The 18,171-nt window shown below is 32.8% G+C and overlaps 1 protein-coding gene across 1 annotated transcript in view; it reads right to left on the reverse strand.

Annotated features, from left to right (window-relative positions):
- Window positions 1-247: 247 nt before the first annotated feature.
- The window catches only part of TM9SF2 (transmembrane 9 superfamily member 2), an 85,891-nt gene continuing 67,967 nt past the window's right edge, over window positions 248-18,171 (reverse strand). The window contains exons 12-17 of the mRNA XM_044670549.1: window positions 17,839-17,896; window positions 11,550-11,709; window positions 10,153-10,304; window positions 9,360-9,471; window positions 4,934-5,105; window positions 248-952 (exon numbers count right to left, since the gene is read on the reverse strand). Of these exons, the coding sequence (XP_044526484.1) occupies window positions 885-952; window positions 4,934-5,105; window positions 9,360-9,471; window positions 10,153-10,304; window positions 11,550-11,709; window positions 17,839-17,896 (722 nt within the window). The 3' untranslated portion in view covers window positions 248-884. The remainder of the gene's footprint in view (window positions 953-4,933; window positions 5,106-9,359; window positions 9,472-10,152; window positions 10,305-11,549; window positions 11,710-17,838; window positions 17,897-18,171) is intronic.

Genomic DNA, 18,171 nt, shown 5'->3' on the forward strand with positions numbered 1-18,171 from the left:
GAATGCACTGGTTGGATGTATGGATATAGTAACTTCACTATTATTCAACAATTAAAATTTTTGGATTAGTCATGTAGTGCAGAAGATTGAATTTAAATTATATGAAAAAACTAAAAATTCTACATTAACAAAATATAGCAAAATTCAACAAAATACTATAAATCATTTCAAAATATTATCAACTAACTATATTTGTATTTACAGAACTTTCAAGAATATAATTATTAACAGGTAATGATGCAATGTAGACATTTTTACAATATTTATTAAGATAACAAATTTATAAATCCAAAGACTCAGAGGCACATAGTTTAAAAGGCCAATACCATGGGAATAATGAAGTCAACATAGAGAAGTAGGAATATATGAACAATTACAACCAGTACAAGATTTGTTTTTTTTTTTTAAAAAGCCACATCCCAAATAAAATTAACACATCATAGGAGTCATCCTTCAAAATTACCATGATAAAAAGTTACTTCATTCAAAGAAAAATAATTCTTTCCACCTACTGAGCCTAGAAAATCCTATTTACAATTAACTGTCCTTTATTTTGTAAGCATTAAGTTGCTTGATACAGCTTCCTCTATTCTGCCATTAGAAGTATTGTAAATATTATAGCTATTGTATTTACAAATGCACATAATATTTAAACTTGCTCTTCATAGAGAACTGAAGATATATTTAAATCAAATCACAATACAAATGTTTAGTGGAAAACACATTTTGTGGGAACAGGTATATGGGAAGAGGTGTATTTAGTAACGTTTCTGAAGGAATACTAGGGCCAATACTTCTGATAAATTCAAGGTATTCACAAAAACAGGTCTTTGTTGATGAAGAATTTAATTTATTTCTGTTTTAACTGGAGGACATTAGCTTCTTCAGTCAACCTTCACCACACTGTAAATTTTGGTCACAAACCAGAAGCATGCAAAAAAGCCAATTGTTCCTAAAAAAAAAAATTTGTTGTTAATAAATAAGAAAAACACAAATCTAAAATGAACGAGCAAAGTATGCACAAAACATTTAGTTGTTACAGTTCTATTAAACTTTTTTGTTAAATATACTCTCATCTGCAATTATTTGGCTTATAGTAGAGGCTCTAATCCTGTGGTCTGTGAGCTTGCTTTAAAAAAATAATAACTGACAAAAAAAATTTCAATAGAATTGGTTTCCTTTGTAATCCTACGTATTTTATTTTATGCATTTTTAAAATAACTCTGAGAAGAGAGTTAAAGGAAGCCCATGACAAAAAAAAAAAAAAAGGTAAAGATACCTAAAAGTTACTCAAATCCTCTTAATACTTTACTTTGGTACCATTTGAAATGGAAACTACTGCTCAAATTTCCTAGATGCAACTATTTTAATTTCAAGCAAACTTTTTCTATTATAGAATGAAAAACTGTTATTATCACAAAAAAATTTCACAATATAAAATCATGAAATCTTAGAATGAAGGGACTCAAGGTTATTCTGCTCCATGCATTATTCTCCTGAATTCTCTGTTAAAAAGTCGGTTCAATGTATTTTTCAATATTTCCAGGGACAGGGAATTTTGTGGCCAATTTAAATTTAATATTTAAAGTTATAAAATAAAATGTATGAATTCAACTAAATGAGGATATTGTGATTGACTCGAGTTTCCTTAACTAAATGGATGATCAACGTCCCAAGGCTTGAAAGACAAAACATTCAATACTAATCTGCTTTGATAGTTATTCCACAATACCTCTGCTTGTCATTATGAACACTTAATACTACATAGTAGATGAAGTAGGTCTCCAACTTCTGTAGATCTCTAACATACAAATGGACATCTGAAGTAGTCAATCCAGTTAGGTGCCCACAAGAATCCTGAGAATTCCTCCTTTTTGCTACTGGAGACCATACCCAGCTGGTTCCTAGAATGTACTTCCTACACCAACTTCAGGCTCAAATTCTCTCTCATTCCAATGTGAACCAAGCTCTAGCTACAAGATTGACAGTTAAAATGAATTACAGGTAAATAGAGTGGATAATATTCTACCTTACCCTACCTACCCCACCATGCTACACACCCAGTTCCAGAACTGGAGTCCTAGAAGTAACTTGAGGTCTAGTTCTTTTTCCCATTCCCCAAATTTCAAAGTCTCCTCCTGTTGGGCAGAAGGGGGGAATGCCTCAAGAGACTTATAAATCTAGATACTGCTATGAAATAAATTCTGAATTTTGCTTAGCTCCCTGTCTACTCCCAGCAGAAAACTATTTGAAAGATTTTTGGATAAGAGTATATTTGAGAGCACTGTGTGCTTGGTATTTTGTTTTGTTTGTCTGAAAGAAGAAGGAGAAAAAACGGGAGACTGTGATTAGCCATTTCACTTTGTTCCTGGCAATTCTCAGAAATATGAGTAAAGCTGGATTAATCTGAATTTAATCTACCTGGAAACCACATTTACTTGCCAAGATGGGTGCCCTCAACCTGTGACAAAATGATGGTTATATATTTTCATAACTGGAAGGTATTAATTTCACCAAATTCTGAATCCTAATACCTGTATTTCCACTTTGTAAATATGGAGTATAATGAAAACATATCCTTCTTTATGCAAAGCAAAAGAAAGGTAAGAGATTTAATAAATATTTAATTTAGTGTGGCAAAACTAGGATGAAAAGTCACAGGGCTTCCACAGAAGAATTCTTTAAGTCTCTGGGTACTTTTAAAATTGATAATGATAGTTTGAATTAATGGGAGAATTATATTTTATGAAACAAAAATACTACATCACAGTACTTTACACAGAGTAAATAGCTAATGAACATTCATGGAATTAATTTAGATAAAAACTCAACAATCCTCATTTTATGCTGGTAAAGGACAATATAAAAATATTTGAGTGTATATATGTGGAAACATCCATACAATAATTAATCACTCAAGATCATTGCTGTTTAGCAGACTGATTTTCCGGAACATATGGCTTTAGGTCTATATATATCTATCACATAACTAAGAATCATTCTTGCTCTGATTAATGACCTGTAATATGAAGTGACTAAAGTATGTCTCATATTGAAAGAACAGGAAAGGAATACCCAGCTCCTATATTATGGCAAATAGTAGCAAAAATGCTGTAATAAAAATAAAAATATATTCTCTTTTAGCTCCTAGGTTTTCCTGAACAAATGGTTAAGGGAAATTCCTTTCTCTGGGCAATTTATAATGATGAAATCACATATCTGAGGTATCTATATGATGCAACGAATAGAGTGCTAGGTTTAGAGTCAAGAAGATCTGTGTACAAAACCAGCCTAACACACTAATTAGCTTTGTGGCTCTGGGCAAGTTATCTAACTGTTGTCTGCCTCAGTTTCCTCATCTTGAAAATGGAATTAATAGCACCTACCTCACAGAATAGTACTGAGCATCAAAAGAAGCACATACAAAGTGAGGTGTTTAACAAATGGCTATTTGCTCCCTCCTCATCTGAACTTCCCCCCTCCCTGTTAAAAAACCCTGCTATCATACATGTGCTTAGAACAGGGATTTTCATTCTAATTTTGTGTTATAGACACTTTTAACAGTCTAATGAAGCTTACAGACCACTTTTCAATATAATGTTTTTAAACACATAAGATTACAAAGAAAACCAAATTATGTTGAAATAGTTATTAAATTTGTTTAAAGTTCAAAGATTTCAAGTCAAGTATACTTCCTTTAAAGTTAAGTTTAAAAGTAACCATAAATATTTTTAAAGTTTACTTATTCATAAAATATTTACCTATAGCATTGTTTAGGTAAATAATGCATAGTTCTTGCTCTCAAAAAAAATCTTACAATCTCCATATGGAAATACAAAAATAGGAACATATACAAATAACACACTACATAACAATATCAATGATGTCATCAGACAGAATAAAATAGAATTCCAAATGAATTTTCACAAATTATAAGCCATATATTCAGAGAAGACAGAGACTTAGTATGAATATTCTAACTTTAAGCTAATAATATTCAGATGGGGGATCTAGACCCTCTAACATGGAAACAAAATCCTCCTAGTCTTGCTTTTTTTAAGTTAACCTGACTGCTATTACCTTCCTTCTCTATTGAGCCTTAGATGACAGCTTTGTAAAAATCTCATTAATTTTGATATATAATAAATATTTAAAAGATGCTTCTCTCACTCTTAACTACAGCAAGAAAAATTTTCAAATTTTAACAATTTGTATTTTCATTTTGTGAGAACCCTGAGGAGGACAGTTGGATTAAAAACCTTGTGAAAGACTGTCTTGATTCATTTATTTTTTATAAAAAGTTTCTGACATAAACTGGTATTTTATCAATGACTATCAGAGTTTAACTTTTTGACACTATTCATTGTATATGATACACAAATAGGTACCTAAAAAAAGTATTTATTATTGATGAGAATAGTGTGATGTTTCCTAGGCTCTGAACACCCCAGGATGGAACATGATTATTTAATTTTCTACTTTACTTAGCTAAAGGGGAATCCTTCCTTTGTGTGATCTACTGGTCCCCACATCCCCCCATTTCCTCCTTCATTCTCCATTGGAGGACTATCCCTTCTATCCTGAGCTAGAGTACTATTTCCCCAGCTGGGAGTAGGGAGCATTTGGACAAGTGCGTACAGTCAAGAGGAAGTTTATGAAGAACAACGCCCATATTTCTAGAAAGTATATAACACTGCCTTCCACAGTAAAGCTACTTTTGAGAGGCTACCATTACCCCATCCCATACAATTCTCTGCTCTATTTACCTTTTAAGGTTAGTGGATAAACTAACTTTTATACTATAGGAAAGAGGGGGATTTGACAGGATAGTGGGAACACTTACAGGTTTCGTGAAATTTTATAGAAGCTATCTGAACCATTATCCTCAAAATAAACTGAAATGTTTCTAAATGAAAGGAGTTTTAATAATTACCTGTAAAAAGGAAGAAGATCAAGACCATTATCATAGTATAACCAAAGTACAAAATTGTACTGGCTGTTCCTATGATTTGTAGCTTTGAAAAGAAATAGTGTATAGCATAAATTAAGAAATATACTGCAGTGAAGCCACTGGTGAGGAATGAACGCCATTGCCAGTGATAATCCTAGGAGGGGGGGAAAAAACACCCATCAGTAATAAGAAACAAACAGTATTTCATTAAAGAGACTGAAGAAATAAAGTACAGATTTTCCAAATGTCCAATTTTAGCCTTTAGTTGCAAACCCACTAAACCCTTTTCTTTAAACAAATTATGCCGATTCTTTTTGAATCTCTATCACATTTCTGCATATAACTCATCCCTCCAGAATAGAACTCTTTTGTTTAATATGGAAAAATAATTACACACACACACACACACTCCAAACCTCAAACAAAACAAATTAAGAATTAAGCAAGTGACAGTGTTTAACAACATAAAGAACTTCCTACCCACAAACTCCTGCTTCTGTGCTTAGAGTAGGGAGTATTATTTTCACTTGTTTTGGGGGGCAAAAACCAAACCCTTTTCTAAAGGTGCTAAGAAGAATCAAAATCCTTTTCTCTTCTCTACCTCCTGTCAGTGTTCATAACCAGAAAAGTGTTTACAAGTCTGGCCAAATGGGAAAGAAAAAAAAAATCAAACCGTCAAAGACAGTTATATTTGAGTCACATCCCCCCACCTCAAAAATTCCACATAAACATAAAAAAGTTACTGATAGGTTTCCAGATTATTCTTCTCTATTTATAAATTTTAGTTTTATATATTAGAAAGAATTAAGTTAGGTATGGTCAAGCCTGCTTTCAGTTCCCATTGAGAGAATTAAGCAAAGTAGGTTTAAATAACAATTTGGTGAGATAACTTTTTATTTACTTTTAGGAACCCTTTTAAAGGAGGTAAAAACCAAAAATTTGCAAAGAGATTGGACCTTTAGTGGATCACAGAACCTGGAAACTTTCTAATGTTATTTAGACTTTCATGGTATGGATTCATTTCTACTAACAGGGAGATGTCTTCTCTAACAGAATAGTCATCCAAATAAAATTGTCAAAACATATTACAAAGCCAAATATAAATACTGTTAGTATAATCTAAAACTCCATTCCTTATATCATTTGCTATTATTAGATAACTCAGATAATGATAGGGAAAAGCAAGAGAAACAATATAGTAAATCAGAGGTGTAGAAACTCTCCTCCTTTCCTCACAAAAACTTCTAAACGGGCCCAAAAAAGATTAGAATGTAACTCGGAAATGTTTAAGAAAATAAAGTTATAATGTAACAAAGATAATGTTAAATTGTGTTTTTCTAAGTCACTATGAGGTGTGCAGGGATCTGTTTCTCTTTGAGTTTGACACTACTTTAATAAATGATGCAGACAGGCACTAAAGAAAATTTCTAATGCACTTCTTAACCAGTCTAAAATAAAATTATCTTAAGAGCACCATATTTAAATCATTAATAAAATTCTCCTTTTATAAGACTGTTTTTGGGGGGCAGGTAGGTAGCTCAATGGTTGAGAGAGAACCAGGCCTGCAGACAGGAGATTCTGAGTCCAAATCCGGTCTCAGAAACTCAATAACTATGAGACCCTGGGCAAGTCACTTAACTCCCACTGCCTAGCTCTTACTGCTTTCTGTTTTGGAGCCAACACATAGTATTGATTCTAAGACGAAAGGTACAGGTTTAAAAAAAGAATTGTCCTTTCCTTTAGACTAAATGGAACAAGAAATACAAACTTTGATCTTTACATATGAAATTTTCAAAATTAGTTTAAAATACTATAGCACTCGCCTAAAGCTCCTTAAGTATAAAGATGTCAAATCAATTGAGAGCAAGTATTAATTCTGATATTGTCTTATTTTGTGACAGCTTATGTTATGAATCTATAGCTCAGCCCTAGCAGCCATCATCCAGGGAAGTGAGCCAGATATCTCCCCTAACTGCTACATCCAGGGCAAATTAGCCAGCAGCTTAGCTGAAGTAGCAAGGCATCCAAGGGAGAGATAAGAGGCAGAATGTGCTAGCAAAGTTCAACCACCACTATCACTCTGACTACAATTTCCTGAGACCCTAATGAAGACAGTCCAGACGCTAAACCCAAGTGCCTTAGGAAGAGCAATGTTTGCAGTCCAGTACCTGTAAGCAACATCCTAGGAAATCTCACCCCCTGTATAGATGCAGCTTGGCACCTGCAGGAGCTATAGTCACAGCTAATAAAGACCCAGAAATAAAAATTCTTGTCACCAAAAGTCCTGGCCTTGTCAAACAATTCAACATCAAAAACTAGTGTGATTTTTTAAAAAAATAAAATGACATTAAAAAAAGCATTACTATGTGCTTTGCCACTTCATCCTATGGGGCTCTTCCATCTGACTTGCAGCTAAAACCTTTTCTATGTGTTATCTCCCATATTAGAATGGGAGTTCCTTGAGAAAAGGAATTGTATGACTTTTCTATTTGTATCTCTAGTGCTTTGCATACTGTACTTAATAAAAGTTGCACTCATTCATCCATATGGGTGATTCAGAATGCTTAATCTTAGCCAGATGAAACTGGGTTAAGGCTGATTTTGCCCAACTAAGGCTAGTTCTCTGTCAACTACAGTGCTAGATACATGTTTCACTCTTCTTGATCTTTTTTAAGTAAGTATTTAAGAAAAGAAATCTGCAAAATTTATAATTCTTAACCAGCATGCCAATGACGATAGAGGCAATATGGTAATTGGTGTTTTGGGGAAGTCAAACATTTCAAGACTGTTTGAGTCCGCAATGAAACAAAATCATATGTTCTCAAGTACAGTGTGAAATGTGAATGAAAAAAAAATTTTTTAAGTCAAGAATGGACAAACTATTACTTCAAAACAGTCTAATTAATCCTCATAAAACAACCAACTAAATGTTCAGATCGCCTGAACTACTGCTATAGGGATTGTTATTTGTTCCTCTATTGAATGTTAAGTGCTTCTAAAAGTTGGAAGAATAAAGATTTTAAAAATCTTGTAACCCTTGCTAAGAAGGAAATATGCTCAATACGGGCAAGACTAAATACTAATGATGGCTAAAAAATAATCTTTTCTTAATGAAACACATTTTTTTATTCAAGGATATACCAGAATCACTTTCTTAAGTTCAGATGAACCATAAAGAAATGTTTATCTTCATTAGACTGCAAAACAACCACTCTCAAATGTTTGGGGGATTTTTTTTAAATAGCCAATGGGGCATGGAAGGTTTATCCCCATTGAAAGAATTTTCATAAATACTTAAAGAAGAAGAAACCAAATTGTTCTGGAATTTAAATGGAGATGGAACATCACAAGAGGACCCCTCCTCACCATATCATGCTTCCCTCATGATTATGAAATTAACCTGAGATGGATATAAATATGCTTCAATGGGCTGTGAACTTGATGATGATGGTGGTGATAATGTTGTGATAATAGTTAGCAAAGCACTTTAAGATTGATAAAACTATACAATTATTATCTTAACCTCTCAACCATTCTAGGGGTGTAGATGGGGGTAGGTGCTGTTATTATACCCATTTAAAAGATGAAGAAATTGAGGTAGACTAAGGTTAAAGTGACTTGTCCAGGGATAAACATCTAGTGCTTGTGACAGGATTTGAACTCAGGTTTCCTCATCTTTGTGATGTTCTTTCTAGTGTGCCAAGCAACTGCCTCTTACATGATTTAAAGGTCTCTGAAAACCTATGAGCTACAAGCAAATATTAACATTGGAAAATGGACTTGCTCAAAGACTTAATAACAGAAGTAATAAAAGTGTAGTTTCACAATAAAGAATTTTAAAAACTTATCAAAATCTGATGAACTCAATGTCAAATCATACAAATCAAAGCAACTGCAATAAGAAGAACATCATTATATTTAAGCGATTCAAAAATGTATAAGGCTTATTATTATGTGAATAAATTTATTTTAAATTGTCCCTGGCAATTTGTATAACACTGTAATTTTTCAGTTTAGTAACAAGTATTTTGTGTAATCCACAATTAAAGCTATTAGATCTGTCCTGAAGATAACATCAAATTTTTACCTGGTAGATGATCTAAGAAACATAGATAGAGGACTTCATTATCAAATTTCTGTGTAAGTCTACATATGTTCAAAAAGTCCTCAATGCCAAAAAACTAATGCAACTCAATGAATTAGAGAGTTGTATTTTAATTGATTTCATTGCCTAATGACCTTCCTAAAGAAGTTTTAACTTTGGAATCCATACATGCCAAATCTTGCTAAGATGAACTTAATTAGAGCATATAATGAATAAAATTATACATAGAAATAAATTATGCACAGAATAAAAATTATGTATACTGTTTAAAAATGAGCATAGCTAAAGATTACTAATACATACCTCCGCACACAGATGGAAATAGCAAAGTAGAATTGTTGCCTCAGAACATGTAATAACCAAAATGATAAACACCAGAAATAGGAAGCCAAACATATAATACATCTGATGAGACCTAAAATGACAAAATGTCAATTTGAAATTGAAATAATTTTTCTATATTAAAAAATGTCAAATTAACTAGTCACTTCTCAAAGTTATAAAAACCAACCTAACAAGTCAAAAAGAATACTAAGGCCTATTAAAGTTGAGGAGAACAAAGAAGGGGAGAAAAAGCAATTTCATTTACCTAGGACCTAAAACAGAAACTCAATTTAGAATATATAACTAATTTTTTGTTTCTTCTACCTTTGGCATTAAAGTTGATACCAATATTGCCTAAAAATATATAAAAATGAAAAAGTTTATAGTTTGGTACATACCCTAAAGTTAAATATTCATAAAAATTCATTATTCACCTAGAAAAATCAGGCTTATTCTTTGTTATCATGTCATGCCATTTTCAACAGTAACTGTACCAGTGGAATTCATCATACAATGATCATAACATAGCATATTAGTTACCTATGGTATTTTGAGGATTACCAGAATGTATACAACAGGAAATCAATAGCATAGAACTTTCTTCTTCATAGAAAAGGATCTTTTGACAATTAAAGATTTCTGCTTATTGGATAACTGTCTACATTTGTTATATCCATAATAGTATTTTTAATATATCAACCCTATTGAGCAAACAGTAAAGTCATCATCTAATGTGATATTTCTGAGAATGAAGTCTTTGTAGTTAGCTTACCAGATACTATTCAGAATAAAGAAAAGTTGTATAAAGATGCACCCAAAGGGCAAAATTCCTCCCATAATAATACCAGGTAATGGTTTTGTGTAAAATGATTGTTCAGGAATCTGACGAGGGATCTGATTGGTACGGACTGGATGTTCAATGGCCTTTAAGAAAAGAGGAAAGGAATAATTATATATCCATTTAAAATATTCTCTGTACTGGACTATTTGCCAGCTTTTCCCTTAGCTTCCATGCTGACACTAATGGTAAGAGAAGTCTACTTAAGTCATCAAACTGAAATTTGTATTTAAAAGCAATGAACTAGAGACCACTAAGTGCTATATTCAGATCTGGCTTACTGGATTAAGTCACCACTGTTTCCAGCAGCTATCCACTGACTAATGGCTTTAGACAAAGTAAGAAACACACAGAAGTAGATAATGTAGTACTGTGCAAATAGTAGTTAATAACAAGGTACAGCTAGAGTTTTCTTTTTAATTATATACTTATTGCGGAAAAAAATCAGCTAGTACTGAAAACTTTGTCAGTGTATTTTTTCATATGGAGATGGAATACTGTCATCTTTACTAAAATTGCTCAATTTTATTAAGAACATAGTGAATACAATGAGGCTGTATGAAGCTTTATGACCATGGGCTATTGGTGATAAGCTCAATTATTGTCCCTTTCATAACACACTACATGACACCGTGAAAAAAAGGAAATTAAAAAGTACCTAAACATATTCATTTATGGGTAGAGATGTTCATTTTTTCTGTAAAGGGTTTCAGAAATGCACTCTATAATTTCAGTTCAACACAGTGATGCCAAATTAGCATACTTTAACAAATGTTTTGACTATTAGTACTTTTATTTCATTTGTTGTTGGATGAATAGGTTGAAGGAAACTGAACTTAAAATTTTATTTATGTGCATATACATACATAAATAGTAACTTCATTCTTCCCTTATCATACAAAAGAACATTTTTGGGAATATAATTTTGCAACAAACTTATTATTTAAGGAAATGAACCTTTACAGTCATATTAAGTCTTAAATTATAAATGAAAATATTTGTCAGTATGCAAAGTAGGCAGAGTAGTAAAACATACTCTATAAGACATACATTTACTAATATATGACTTCATGGATATATTTAAGTGAGAATGGGAGCAGAATAGACAGAATATCATGGAAGTATTGATGCCATACTTTCTGACAGTTAAAAAAAAAGCACTGCTCAAAACAAGTTTGTGGACTCAATAAACTAAGAATTCATTAAATTCCTATGAAAACCTGATAAAGCAGGAAAGATAATAAAGAATTTGCTTCTTTTAAGCTGTCAAATCTCTTAAGATCTGAATAGAAAATTGCATTTTTCATATACATACATGTCTGTGAACTCACATTTTTCTTAAAACCAAAGTAGGCACCAATAAAAGTCAGTGGCACTGAAATGCAAAACCAAAGGGCCAATATGGCAACCAGAGTCCCAAAGGGAATAGCTGCTGAAGATCCTTCTCCCCACAGAATCAGGTTCATTATAAAGAAATCAGCAAACACAATCCTGAAAAACACAACGGTTTTTTTGATGGAAGAACATGAGAAAAGTAAAAAAAAAATGATATTAAATCACTACATGAATAATCATAGGTTAAACTGACCCATACCATTCACATAGTTGTAAGAAAACATCAAATAAAGATGTCAAACTTTGATCACTGTAAATCATCTGGGAATGAACTGTCCTAAATAATTCTATACATTTTATTTAACATTTTAAAGGATATATTTCTAACATGCTATTTGTTTCCCTTTTCTAAATAATAATATACTTCCTCTTTTTGTAGTAGCAAAGAATTGGAAATTGAGGGGATGTCCATTAATTGAGGAATGGCTGAACAGATTGTGGTACATGTTAGTTACAGAATACTATAAGAAATTATAACCAATATGATTTCAGAAAAAGCTGGAAACATCTGTAGGAATTTATGAAGAGTGAAATAAGCAGAACTGGGAGAACATTGCACATAACAAAAATATTGGACAATGATTATCTGTGAAAACTTGGCTATTCTCAGCAATGCAATAATCTAAGACAATCCTGAAAGACTTATGATGGGGAATGCTATCCACCTCCAGAAAGAACTGTTGAAGTAATCTTTCACATCAGTGTATTCATGATTTTATTTGGGGGTTTTGGTTATGTATGACTTGGTTCTTACAACAATGACCAACATAAAAAGTGTTTTGCATGACAATAAAGATAAATTTTTTTAAAAAAAGTAAAAACATGCTTCCCTTTCCATATGGATGTTATACTTAAGTTTTACTGATAATAAAGGATCACTATCAGGAATATCAACTATTGTATGCTATAGATATATATGGTATAGAAATAGAAATTTGCTTTCTGTTTTTTGCCTATTTCTCAAGAATGGAGTGGGTGTGCAGCTTCATTGGCAATATAAAATAGCTACCTGCCTTCCAGAAAATCATTTTCAAGGTTACCGATCAGTTTTCTTTGACTTGTCAGCATTTTTCAAAATAGTATATGTTATTTCTGCATCACTTGAATGATAAACTGTATGCAATTCTTTGTCTGCTTGTATGTACTTGTTTGCAAGGTGTGAAGGAACAGTTTCATCATTTCAAGGATTTGCATAATTATACTCTGGAACAAACATACAAAGCCTAATAATTTATTATCATCACATATGCGAGGTCAAAATTTTCTACATGATAACTTACACAATAAATTAATGTTTGACTCTGTACAGAATTCCAGGTACAATAAAATGTCTTCTTTATAATACTACAGCAAAGTCCTTTAGAGTCAATGAATGATAAATCAACATTCTCATGGAATCTTTTTTTTAAATAGCATTTGATATTCTGAAAAACTAGTCCTAAAATCAATGAACATTAGGAGAGCAAGAAAACAGTAACTATACTCATGAAGACTTCCTGAGGATGAACACATTTTTCTAAAAGCAATTAATAGTAATCATAAACCATACATTTACAGGTTATAAAAATTATCAATGGACATTCGGATTCAGTATTTCATTTATTCAGCACAACTACCCTGTGTTGATTAACAATGATTATCATCATTTTATAGAAGATGAAACTGAGCCTTGGAAAAGTTTGGTGGTGCAACTGGAACTGAAATATAGGTCTGCTGAATTCTAGCTCAATGTTCTTTTTATTATACTACACTACCTACTTGCCTTTATCTAACAACAGGTTAGCTTTGCTATCTTCAAGTAAGTATATATGTTATCAGAATCAGTAGATTCTGAAATTACATTTCTATGAATCTACTAAAGATACAGACTAGTTGGAAAAATGTCTGCTTCATAATGCATTAGCTTAATTATATAAGAAATGGGTAATGTGAATTTTTTTTTAAAAACCTTACCTTCCGTCTTGGAGTCAATACTGTGTACTGGCTCCAAGGAAGAAGAGGGGTAAGGGTGGGCAATGGGGGTCAAGTGACTTAAAAAGGGTCACACAGCTGGAAAGTGTCTGAGGCCAGATTTGAACCTAGGACCTCCCATCTCTAGGCCTGGCTCTCAATCCACTGAGCTACCCAGCTGCCCCCTGAATAATGTGATTGTTAACCCCCCCTAGAAACACATTAGAGGGAATCAGGGGGGTGAGGCAGGGGATATGGAAACTCTGATCTGTGATTTTATTGAGGTAGGAAATTTCAGATGTGGAAAATTTCACTAATGTAGCTCCTTAACTTATCTATAACTTAGTTTCAGAGACTTGCTGAGACCCATAAATGATTAAATGAGTTGCCCATGGGCATAAAGATAACACAAGTCAGGGGCAGAATTAAGATCTGTCTGAATCCAAGTCCCACACTACTATTCCAGGCTAAGAGTAACTCCAACATCTGCAATATATAATTTGTTCTTATTTTGTTTAAATTTGGGGGCCCAAGTTTTAAGTCCTGGCTCCTACTCCTACGAGCTATACAATCACTGACAAATTATTAAACATGAGTGTGTTTCCTTTGCCTATAAAAGGGGGAGAATAATATGTTATTTATCTTAAAGGGTTGTTGGGAATGAAGTCCTTTATAAACTTTAAAGCACTATGCATAAGTGAGATATTGATATTTTTATTCTAATTATTAGTTGCCAAGGCCCAAGTTGGCAAGTAGTATTCAAACCCAGTTTCTTCAGCATAAGAAAACTTCTCAGAAGATAAAACTGCTGCCAGAGAGAATTTCTTTCTTAAGAAAAAAAAATTTTTTCTTATAGTGTCACTCTTTAAAAAATACATTTACAAATCTGCATCAAAGTAGAATGCTTAGACCCCACTTCACAAAACTCAGAAAAGAGGATCCTCTAGGGCAGCCATTTGGCTCAGTGAATAGAAAGCTAAGTAAGAGACAGGAGACTTAGGCTCAAATATGCCTCAAATATTTCCTCCCTGTGTGACCCTGCATAAGTCACTTTACCCAAACTATCTAGCCCTTACTGCTCTTCTGCCTTGGAACTGAACTTAGGATTGGTTCTAAGGCAGAAAGTTATTTTAAAAAAAAAAGTAGGGTATACTCTGACCCTTTTAACTGAGAATCAGTAATACTTTATTTAAAGTGGTATAAGTGTTCTAATTTAAGTAGGTACTTAGCACAGTTCAGCATAATAGCTGAAGATAACTCATAATCTTCAAGTTGAACAACTATCTTTATGAACCCTGCTATCTATCCCATAAGGTAGATCAATAATACAATAATCCATAGATGTTTTATGGGGCTCATCCATTTCAAGTTATATATAAATGTCAATTTTTCTTTTAACGTAGCATAGCTTCCTTATACTTTTGGGTTTTGTCTTTTACTAGAAATGTGGAATCCATAAGATAGTTTGTACAATGCAGTGAAAAACTTAATTCTGCAACTTATATATATACTGGAGTGTATGACAGATTTATGCCTTCTCCTTATTGCTGTAAAATGAATGACCTCTCCCCCAATGCCCAATTGCTTAAATGTGTCATTGGGCATGCTCTTGGTATAACATCATTAGGGGTCTGAGTTGCAGGAGGCTAGCTGTTTGGCTTTTCCCCTATAGTCTATCCTACATACAGCTAGAGATTTATCTATGCTTTTGCCTTCTAGGGCTATTGAAGTATAGGTAACTGTTTGCTCTCCCACATACTGTAGAACTATTCAATTCTCCGTCTCTATTGCTGGCTCTTTTCTTTTAGATTGTCTGGTGCTAGCTATCCTGGTTAACTGCTTGTGATCTCTACCACTGCTGCCACCTCTCACATAATAGGTGCTTGATAAGTGACTGTTGCATTGATTCCCTGTTATATGCTTTTTTTCCCCTTTCTTGTCTCTTCTAAGGTCTCCTGTGGTCTCTCCTGTACTTCTCAGTTTTCAGGAGAAAAGGCTGGCCCAGGTTTTTACGAACACTGTCAGCCAATCAACCTGCTCCTTTCCTTCTGGTGAGGGAAAAGTCAATCATAGCCTGTTAAAGCACAATCTTGAGCTTTTCTTGGCTATTTTTGTTGTTGCTAGGAGGTTGGAAGCTTTTGTCTACCTAAGCTTTTTTTTTTCTGCCTAACTTCTGAATTATTCTAGATATGTGAAGATATCAGATATAGGCTTTCAGAGGTTTTACTAGTCTTTATTCCTTGATCTAATGAGACTGGATTATTAGGAGTTAATATTCTTTCTTAGAAGACAGGAATGCATGCTTATCTCAACTATCTTCAGGAGGGAAGTTTTTATTGTAATTAAACAGAAAATTTTAGACATAGGGTACTACAGAACAATTGTAATGTGAAATGAGAATGAGCATCGGAATAATTTTTAAGAAGAGAAAAAACTTCCAGCTAAAACTTACTTGCCAAACTAGAAGCACTTAATTTTACAGATAAAAATAGTTGTTGAATAACCTTCCCTTTGAAGTAGAACAAAGCAGTAATTATCAAAATGTACTATTAAAAAATAGAAGTTGATACAGGAGTAATGAACGTTATACAGTACAGTGTTTAACAAACCCAAAGACCCTCCAAATTCATTATCTGACAAAAACTGCTGGAACAACTAGAAAGTAGCAGGAATTATGTATAGATCAAAGCCCACATCATAAACTAAGATAAGCTTAAAATGGATATGTGACAAGATATAAAAGGTGACAGAATAAAAGAGAGGAGCAAAGAAAGACATATTTTCAACTATGGTCAGAGGAAGAGATTATAAAAGATAAAATAGAGATTTTGATTAAAGTTTTTCTTTAATAAATCAATGTAGTTAAAATTATAAAGTAAACAATTAAGAAAAAATATTTTGCAGCAACATTTCTTTAATAAAAGTCTGGCACATGATATATGAAGAAATTATTCAAATATATGAAAACAAGAGCTATTTCCTGACAGACAAATGATCAAAGGATATGAACAGGCAATTTTCAAAAGGAGTCCAAACTATCAAAAGATTATTAAAATACCACAAATATTTAATAAGAGAAAAAAACAATTAAAAAACCCCCAAAGCTTCCATTGCCTATTAATTGGAAAAATGACCAAAAAAAAGAAAATGACAGTTATTAGAGGAATTGTGGGAAAACAGGCACATCAATGCATTGTTGTTGTTTTTAACCCTTACCTTCCAAATTAGACTCAAAGCTGTGTATCGGTTCCAAGGTATTAGAGTGGTAAGGGCTAGGCAATAGTAGTTAAATGGCTTTCCCAGAGACACAAACCTAGGAAGTGTCTGAGGTCAGATTTGAACCTAGGTTCTCCCATCCCTAGGCCTGACTCTCAATCCACTGAGCCACCCAGCTGCCCTCCATTAATGCACTATTGGTGGAACTGTGAATTAGTTCATACTTTCATACCCAGAGTCACTAAACTGTGCACATACTTTTTAATCCAGTGATACTTAGACCTATACTCCAAACAGATCAAAGAAGAAGAAAAGGACACAAATTTACAAAATATAGCAGCAAAATTTTTTATTATAGCAAAGAATCTGAAACAATATCAATTGGAGAATGGCTGAACAAATTATGGTATATGAAGGTAATAGAATATCATTGTGCTATAAAATCACAAAAGCAATGGCTTCATAGAAAGCCAGTATGATTTGTTTGTATGAAGTAATGCAGAGTGAACTGAGTGAGCAGAATCCAAAAAAATCATGTAAACAATAAAATCAAACAACTATGAAGGACTTAAGAAATCTGATCAATAAATAAGATAGTCAACTACAATTCTAAAAGATAAATCAAAGACTCAAGATGCAGAATCAGGACCATATCTTTGAACATGGTCAAGGTGGTGATTTTTTTTGCTTGATTATGAGCATTTTTAACAAGGATTATTGTCTTGCCTTGCCACCCCTCTCCCATAACAGGCAGGTAACAGAGTTAGAAGAGTTGTTATGAAAGAAAAGAAAGGAAGGGGAAAAAAATCAGATGGTTATTGAAAAAAATATTTTTAATGCACTGTAAAGAAGAACTGAAGGAAACAAACAAGGCAGTTTTCAAATTTAAGTAATGAATTTATTATATATTTAAAAGTAAAAGATGCATGCTCATTTTATTTAGTGTTTAAGTTCACAAAGAAGTGTTTTTAAATTTAAAAAATTTTAGAACAATTTCTGCTCTACCCCCATTTAACTTTCTTATTATACATGAAGATGTTGGCAGAAGAATTCACTTACCCCGGACAAAGAAATGATGTTAGTAATACGTTTGTTTTCCATTTCTCACCACCAAATGCTACAGAAGAAAATAAAATTATAGAAAATATAGTCTTTTTTTTAAAAAAAGAGAATATAACATACAAGTCTTCTAGTTATTATGTTTACTATTAAAACAAAGTACCAAAGTCATGCAAAGACTTTGTAAAAAACATTTTGCTTCCCTACCAGTGGAGGGTTCAAAATGGGGAAAACCCTGAAAGTTCTATATTGGGGCTCATTTATCTTCTAGGCATTTTTATTTCAATGTAATATGAAGTCTAAGATCAAAAGTACAAGAGGGCTGACTTGGTG

The sequence above is a fragment of the Gracilinanus agilis genome, chromosome 3, assembly GCF_016433145.1.
Source record: "Gracilinanus agilis isolate LMUSP501 chromosome 3, AgileGrace, whole genome shotgun sequence".
NCBI classification, from domain to species: domain Eukaryota; kingdom Metazoa; phylum Chordata; class Mammalia; order Didelphimorphia; family Didelphidae; genus Gracilinanus; species Gracilinanus agilis.